Source organism: Lagopus leucura, unplaced genomic scaffold (assembly GCF_019238085.1).
Source record: "Lagopus leucura isolate 7727_CA_CO unplaced genomic scaffold, USGS_WTPT01 Super-Scaffold_1, whole genome shotgun sequence".
In the NCBI taxonomy this organism is placed as follows: domain Eukaryota; kingdom Metazoa; phylum Chordata; class Aves; order Galliformes; family Phasianidae; genus Lagopus; species Lagopus leucura.
In genome coordinates, this window is record NW_024962250.1 from 28,675,682 (window position 1) to 28,684,736 (window position 9,055).

Here is a 9,055-nt window from a genome sequence, read left to right on the forward strand (position 1 = left end):
TAATTCTTGAATGTTTTGTCATATGTATTCATACGACGACAAATTCTAGTTTCCAAAATTTAAAAACTGGACTAAGTGATCTTCATTTCACTGCATGTTTACATGCAAACTTTTTTTATTTTTAATGTTACATTTGTAACTTTTTGTCACTCTGATATAGAGACCAATCTAAGTGGTGCATAACAGTGAAAGATTTAATACTTTTCTTAAGACAGATAAGAGCTCTTGCATAAATACTTAGCACTTTGTTGTTACATTCTCGTTCCCCTCTCCCTGTCCCCCTAAAATCTCTTCTACTGTTAATTCAACTTGAAATTGTTCCTAAGGCTCAACCACTGCAAAGGAAGTACATCTGCAATGGATTGAACTTTTCTACTCTGGCATTATCTCCTTGAACACTCCTTTGTACATTTGAAAACAAATTGGCCCCTCAGGCTCTCTGGCAGGTTTCTGATGCTTATGGAAAATAATATATTATTTAACAGCTAGGACATCTGTAATTGTTTTTCTCTCCCAAAGCTGTTTTTTTTCCTACTTATTCCAGTTTTCTATTTTGCGTTTTGGTGTCCCACTCCCCTGTTCAACCTCCCCAGTTTGATCACAAGTTCCACTTTCTGAAATTTTTCTTCGTAATTCTCATTAACATGTTATTAAAATTCTTTTTTTTTTTTTTTCTTTTTACCATTCTTTTTCAAGTTGGCCTTTTTTGTCTGTTTGGTTTGATTTCTTGTTGTTGTTGGTGGTTTTTGGTTTTGGTGTTTTTTTGGGGGGTGTACATCTATTACTGCTACACATTTTTAAGGAAAGCAAGCTGCAATATTTGATTATATCTTACTACTGTGACCTGGAATTATCTGCAGTGTGCGCAGATAAATACAGAATTAAAAGTTCTCTAAGACCTTGTAGAAAAATGCCCTCTGTTAAGATTATCTATAGATCCAGTGATGTGATCAGAGACAAAAGACAATAAACTGAGTATATCTAACTTTATTTTGGGAGCCTGTGAGTTTATTTTTCCTTATTGTCCAATTTGAATACCACACAGGTGAGTTTTTCTTCCCTGCTATATCATTGTGATTTTATTCAGAAATGGTTTCCTCTACAATATGCTGATAGATCCTAAAGAAATTACCTCATTTTTTCTTTAATAGTCTTTAGAAGTATGTATGTTTTTTAAAATATTGTGATCTATGTTGTTGATGATATCAACTCAGTACAGAAGCTAAGAGCATAAAATAAACATATTTTGTTTATGGAATAAGGTACCTGAAAAAACAAGATCCGCAGCTCAGTACACATACCAAACGTCATAACATAGCTCTCAAAGGGAGCTGAGAGAGACCTTTTCCTCGAATAGAGATGATGAAAGGCACATATGAAGCTAAACATTTGGTAAAATAGAATAAGCACCATTGTACATTGCCTTTCAAATAAATACTGCTTCATCAAAGGAATGTCCAACTCTCTCAACAATTTCTCCTCCTAATAGGGAGGTTATGCACTGAATAGTGCTATGCACTGAACATGGATTTTCTGCTCAGACCAAAGAGAGTGAGCTTTCTTAAGATCATTGCTGGTGTTACCATGGAGCACTATATGGACAACTGTCAATAAGAAATATTGGTCAATATCCTGCTTTAACCATTTTTGTAATTTTTAGCTCAGAATTACAGAAAAAAATAGCAAAATTAGAGACTTCTAATGTCATATTTATTCACTGTTTTTCTTCTATTGTAGTACATTTTTCTGTGTAGTTCAAGACAATACAAAGACTGTTGTTAATGCTTAACACCCATTAACACACAAACCCATTTTAGTCAATAATTTACCCCTCCTGCAACCAGAAATCAGATATATGTCATGAACATGGGCACAGAAATAAAACACTGATAGATGTTCTGAAAGAAGAAGTAAAAGACAGAAAAGGAAAAATAAATAAGCATGTACATTATGAATGTGACTTTCGGTACTGTATATCCTAATAGAGAAAACATAACCTATAATATTGCTGCTATACTAACCATGAAGCAGATGAGAAATGGAGTACCAATATCATGTTACTGGATAGTCTGGGAACAGAAGGGTTCATGTCAGAAGACATGGTATAAGTCACCAATGGGGTATAAGGTGCTACCAGTAGGGTGCTCTATCCTACAAACAATACTGCAGTGGTGCTTACTACCATGGGTGATCTCACAGGGCCAGTTGGTATCTCAATGGGCACTGGCACCTTGTGGAGATGGCTAGTGTTTCCTCTAGAAGCTGATTTTGGTTCAGGCAGGGGCTGGAAGAAATTCTGTGGCTGCTGTAGGCCATGTATCTGGTTCACAAATGTTTGCTCCAGGGAGTTGAACTGCAGAGATCTAATCTACATCTTCCTTTCTTAGACCCAATTCTGACATATTTACCCTGGAACGAGTATGGCTTGGGAAGCCTTACAGAAACAGTGGACAGACATATGCAAGGGAAAGACATGTCTTTCTTGTAATCTCTTTGTAGCAGCCAAGCTACCACAACAGCCAAGATGCAAGGAAGTAACAGAGTCACTGGAAAATGGCACTGTTCAAGGTAGTAAGCACTATGGACGTTAAAAGCTATCCTAGACTTGGTAGGAAAATGGGCACAAGTAGCCAAGTGCCATAACTTACACCCATTTGTCAATCAATGCCAAAAAAAAAAAAAAAAAAAAAAAAAAAAAAAAAAAAAAAAAAAGAAAAAAGAAAAAAAAAAAGTGAGAAGGCAGCCACAACTATGAGGGAAGAAGCAGGGTTGCACAATTTTCTCCACCCACATGCTCCTCATTTTCCCTGTTTGAAAATTCATCTGTGCTGTCACTGTCACACGGGCCTATTCTGTTCCAGATTTAATGATAATTTTGCCTGGATGCAACCTTTGTCTTTAACAAAAAAAAAAAAAAAAGGTCCAAACAAATATGCAACTATGACAATTTAAACTGATGAAGTGTCACATATACAAAAAAAAAAAAAAAAAAAAAGGAGTGAATAATACAGTTTAAGGGGTGGAGAGCCCTCTGTAGCCATGCCATGTGCATCAGGTGAAACACTGGATTTAATGGTGGTGATAACTGCATACCTATTGTGTATATTAGCTTATTCTTTTTCCAGAGGATTCACAATTTTTCCCATGAACAGTATGTTGTCCCTTAAAGTTATGACCAATAAGAAGGGTCTGTTCATTTTAATGACAACTGGAACGGACATAGGCACTATTTCCATGCCTGTGGCAGCTGCTGCTTCAGTGCCAGTCTCATCCACCTTTACCACAGCCTGATGAATAGCCTGTGAACAAACAGATACGTTACAAGTCAAAATGGTACAAAACCAGTTATCTTAAGAGGAACTGAGCCAGAAGTGTCTGGAGAAGTTATTAATAAGAAATTATCAGTCTAATGCACAAAAAGAGCAGTCTCAGGGAAGAAAAATCAACAGACTACATGAACTGTGGCTTTCTTCATCTTAGAGAACGCATATCTGTTGAAGAGGCATATTCCTGCTCACAAAAACAGTATTTTTCCATTTTTAAAATTTTGTTTAGTTTTTGTATTTCATGTTGCCACTTGTGCAAATCTACAAAGCTAGCGTAAATTTGAAAAGAGAGCAAAATCACATTGAATTTTTTGACAAGTTTGTACAGTTGAAGAACTAACATACAGATAAGCACAACAAGCAGCATCCTGACATTTTTTTTTCATCTTCCTTAAAATCTTGTAACAATTAGGGCCAAACAAGCAGTTCTATAAATAGAAGGACAGAGCAGAGAAACGTGCAAGTTCTAGTATAGTAGCAAAATTGAGAGGTTCAGAGACTCTAATTCACTAACTTTCACCTGCAATTCCACCTAGTTGTTTTGCTTATATTTGGCAATGAATTTGCACTGCAGGGTAGCCCTGATCATCAACTTTTATGTATCTTGACACATGACTTATCCATAGATTTTGCCTGGGCCTGACACTAAGAAGGTAGACATACATAGAAGCAGCAAAGTAATGATTGCAACAGTAGAGTGCAAAAGGACACTTAAGTGTGGAGAGACAATGATTTTGTAATGGCTGTTTTATAATGTGTCCCCATATTGATAAAAAGTGCCTCCCAGATTTGAAACTTGGAACCTACTCCAATACAATTCTGCTGACAGCCCAAGTAATATGGGTGAAATACTCTGTGTGTCAACTGCTGCCTTTTCAGGTAAAATGAATCTTCCTCATGTTAGTATTACACCATGAATATTCAAAAACACTGTAATCTGAACATCAATAACCATAGGAACAGAAAAGAAAAAAAAATATCACTTACCTGGGAAATTCTGTGCTGGGGTTGTCCGGTGACACCAGAAAGGTCAGCCTTATCAGTGAATAGATCCATTATGCCCATTTTGTATAAAATATTTTTTAGGTTGTATCTCCCAAGAAGAGTGAATTTTGGAAGATACAAATTTACTGAGTTGCTGGAAAAGAAGCACAAGAATAAAATTAAACTTTCAGGCATGATATCACAGTAGAAGGCAGAGTAATTTTGCTTCTCTCTGAAGATATTTTGTTGGCAGGGTCGCTCTACATGGGGGATCATGGAATCATGGAATAATTTTAATTCCAACTCCTCTGCCATCTGCAGGGACACCTCCCATCACATCAAGTTGCCCAAAGCCCAGTCCAATCTGGCCTTAGATGCTTCCAGCTATTGGGAACCCACAGCTTTTCTGGGCAGCCTGTGCCAGTGCCTCATCTCCCTCAGTGAAGAATTTCCTCTTAATATCTAAATCTGCCTCTTTTAATTTAAAACCATTAACCACTCTCCTACCACTGCTCTCTCTGATTAAGAGTCCATCTCCAGCTCTCCTTTAGGCCATCTGCAGGTACTGGAAGGCTGTAATGAGGTCTCCCTAGAGCCTTCTCTTCTGCAAGCTAAACAAGCCCAGCATTCTCATACCGTCATCACAAAAGGTGCTCCAGACCTCTGAACAAATGTGTGTCCCTCCTCTGGACCCTCTCCAACAGGTCCTTGTCCTTCTTATGCTTCAGAACCAGAGCTGAATACAGTAGTCCACTGCAGGTGGAGGCTGACAAGACTGAAGTACAGGCATACAATTGCCTCACTCTTCCTGCTGCCATCCCCCTTTTGATGCAGCCCAGGATGTGGTTGTCCTTCTCTGGGCTGCAAGCACACACTGCTGGCTCACGCTGAGCTTCTCAGCACCCTATACTGCTATATTCTCCTTGGGGCTGCTCTCAATCCACTCATCTCTCAGCCTTTATTCATGCTTGCAATGGCCCCAGTCCAGGTGTGGGACCTTGCACTTGGCCTTGATGAACTTATTCATCAAGGGAATAAGAGAGATATAGTGGTATTAGATCAGAGAGAAGGAAAGAATGTTTATAACAAGCAGCAATGATGGTTCAGAAGGTAGGGTCTCTAGTCTGCAATGAGCTAATACTACAGTAAAGACGAACCTCCTAAGCTTTTCATTTGTCAAAAGTTAACCATATATTGCATACTTCAGGAAAGATCTCACACACACTCCATCAATGAGGATACAGAGGATATGCCTTATGAAAAAGATTCTTTCAGGTGTCTCAAATATTGCTATTTAAAAAAAAAAAATGCTGTGCCACTAAGTTTATCATAGAAATTAAGAATAAAAAAAGATAACAAGATATACTGAGGTTGCAGGGCAATGTGTAGCTGACAAAGTAACAAAAAAGTACACAGACATCAAGTACTTACTCAGAAAGATAATTGTATGTCATCTGATGCCCAATTTATTCATTTTTATTCTACTTTATTCTTTTTTTTTTTTTTTTTTTTTTTTTTTTTTTTTTTTTTACTACTTTAATCTTTCAATAAATTAATTACAGCTCCATTCCATTCCATCCCATTTCTTCCTTGTTCTTTCAAGCAGCATGTTCAGTCAGAGGTCATTCTGACGATGCTAATTTGTCAATACGGTTTTCTGGTCATAAACCAGGTTCAGGTTTATAGGGCAAGGAAGTGTGGAGCACTTAGTGAAACTAGCCAAAACACGAGCCATGCAATGGACAGGTGGAAAGGGAAAGGCTTGTGCTTTCACCATAGCACATTCCACAGATTGAATGCAAAGTCTGGCTGGTAATCAAAAATGAGAGTCCTAGTGGATTGAAAATGGCTTTATGATCTCCTACTTAATTTCTAATGGTACTGATTACTGACTCAAAGGAGAGGCAACTATAATTGCATCATCTTTCTATTACATACAGACGCTCATTCACAAGCCCCTACTTGTTTTCAACACTCAGGAAAGGGAAAGTATATAGCAACAATGTGACTGGGCAAGAAGCACTGGGATACATTTTCCAGAAGAGGCAAGAATGTTTTCTCCACAGTTCAACCATTAAATTGTTCTCAGATGTCTGTAGTCAGCTGCACCTATACTTTGGCACTATCTCCCATTCTGCAGCCAACACTAATGAACAGTACTACAAACTGGGTCAGTATCAGCTTGCAGATATAAAAACAGAGACAAAAATAGCTTTTCCCAAACTCTTACATCATTCCATATCTCATAACAAAGACATTTATTGATGCATCCCAGAAGCTCTAAATGACAGCAGTTACATTGAGAACTACAGGCAAAAAGGGGAGGAGTTGAAGTTATTGGTTTGCAAGAGAGAGTTGGCATGAGGAAAGATGGAGAGTTGTGTAGAACAAGCTCATGATAGGGATGCATTTATAATATTAAAAGTGCTATATCTCCCATTCACAGCTTTAAAGTAAGTTATTTCATGTGGGGGAAGAAGGGAAATGAAACAAAAAATGTGTGTTCTATTTAGTATCTCTCATAGTGATTTTAAAGGTAACTTGCACTTCTTTGGCAAAAATGCTTCATAAGTAACTTGATTCAGTTTCTGATTTGTGCTATAGTGAAAATGACCAATCACGTAACTGCTCCCAGAAGTTTAAAAATTGTAAAGCTGCACTGAAAAATATGCGTTTTATTTCTGACAATTTTTTAAATGAAAAATGTTTGATTTTTTTTTCCTGAAAAGTTTTGACAGTGAATTAGAGTAAAAAAGCGTGAAACTGTTTTAAATATTAAGGTTCTCTTTTGTCTTGAAAACTCATAATTCGAAACAGTGTTCAAACGTGGATGTGTGAAGGTCTCTTATGTGATGTATTCATAAATTTGAAGAATACAAGGGCTTCATCCTGCAAACATGTTTTGCCCATGCTTGTGCACATATTTTTCCCCATCAAAGACTACTACTACGTATAACACTAATGGATACAGAAGTCTAAGATGTGCTGTTTTAAAGCAAATGAACTTTGTCTTTTAGTCTCAATGTAACCTTGAAGCAAGTGTGCCTTAATATAATATTGCCTTTCTAAGTCTTCAGAGCCTGAATTCAATGGCTCTGCAACATATTAGATGATCTATACACTTATCACTGAACTTTGTCCTCACAATTGTCACATGAACATTGCTATTTCAACATTAAATGTGTAATTACTGATAAAAGTACGAAGAGAAAGGAAGAGCCAAGAAAAATAAAAAAGTCTTAAGGAAAGTAATACGAATTTAGATGTAAATAGAAGAGAGGAACAGAAAGCCAAAAAACAAGAAGAAAACAAAACAAAACAAAACAAACAAACAAACAAATGATTAGAAGTATTAAGGCAGAAAACTGGGACCTACAGAAGTTGACCTCAGGAAACAGAATGTGAGAGTAGCAAAAGTCCTGTAGCAGTGAAAGCTTTCAGTTCATGCAGTATGAATGTGAAAACACAGGAGTATCAGAAAGTCAAATTTCAGATTTGGTCAGAGGAAATTTTTGAATAGATTAAAATAGAATTTAAAATAGTATCCCAATTCTTTATCAGAACTCAGCAGATTAAAATGTATCTCCTTTCTTACCATCTGAACCAAGAACTGTAGAATTTTACCTTTTTGAGACTAATGTTCTCCATCTTGCCATACGTTCACAAGACAGTTTTTTTTCCAGCTTCCTCATTCTTCCTTGATCAGGCAGAACAAAAAATGCTGAAGCACCTCCTTTGTAATCCATTTGCACGACAGTGGAAGACAGTTGTTCATCATAGCCATGTTTGAACGCACCAATTCCAAACATCATTGGGACTTCAACAGCCTTGTTCCCATCCACAAAGAATCTTTCCTTTTTAGTGTATTGTGGATTGAAAGGTTTTTCCCATTCAGCTTCAAATACAAGAGTTAGAGTTGTAGGATACTATGAGACACAGGATATAGGAATGACAGGATACAGTTGCAGAGGCATAAACTGCTATATCTGGATAAGATTCAAAGATAAGTCAGTTTGCAATAAGCACTTGTACTTACTGAACACTCAGAATAATTCAATAACAACACAGTAAGCAGACTGTGATGTACAAAATCCCCTCTTTTTACAGCCAGACAGAATAAATTTAACTGTGTTATCAAGTGTGTGATTTTCTCTATGAAGATAGTTTTACAGTGCCTACAAATCCCCCATATAATGCAATTTTAAATGGGAACTCGGAAGAAGACAGATTATCTCCTTTCCTTATTTTCACACCTAAGGAACTTATGAAGGGGTAAATTCTCTAAAGAAATGAAGAGATTCAGATTAGTTGAAGAGAGAAGAGTTTTATATGCCACTTTTTCTGATGGTCAATAAAGTCATGAAGAATTAAATTCTATCATACTACTAGGTTAAAAAATAAAACAAAATAACAGAAACCATTCATACTGTCATACTCAAAAATTCATATTTTCAAGAGCTCTTCACTTAGTTGTGGTGAAACACACTGCCCACACTGAATCCTCTCTAGATACAAATTTATAAATCAAATTCCAACTATCTGTCTCATCCATTTTGGAGACTGAGCTGAAAAAGTCTGGAAAATAGTTTCAGATTTGTTTGTTTTGTTTGCTTGTTTGTTTTTAAAGAAAGAAGTGTTGCTCTGCAGTAAATTTTACCTTGAAGAGGAAAAATCATTTTTGGTTCAGTGAATAAAGAGAAAATAAAATAAAATAAAATAAAATAAAATAAAATAAAATAAAATAA

The 9,055-nt window shown here is 36.5% G+C and overlaps 1 protein-coding gene across 1 annotated transcript in view; it reads right to left on the minus strand.

Moving 5' to 3' along the window:
* Nucleotides 1–3,069: 3,069 nt before the first annotated feature.
* The window catches only part of LOC122178062 (serpin A3-4-like), a 10,772-nt gene continuing 4,786 nt past the window's right edge, over nucleotides 3,070–9,055 (minus strand). Inside the window, exons 2-4 of the mRNA XM_042867969.1 lie at nucleotides 7,935–8,205; nucleotides 4,314–4,464; nucleotides 3,070–3,299 (exon numbers count right to left, since the gene is read on the minus strand). Of these exons, the coding sequence (XP_042723903.1) occupies nucleotides 3,111–3,299; nucleotides 4,314–4,464; nucleotides 7,935–8,205 (611 nt within the window). The 3' untranslated portion in view covers nucleotides 3,070–3,110. The remainder of the gene's footprint in view (nucleotides 3,300–4,313; nucleotides 4,465–7,934; nucleotides 8,206–9,055) is intronic.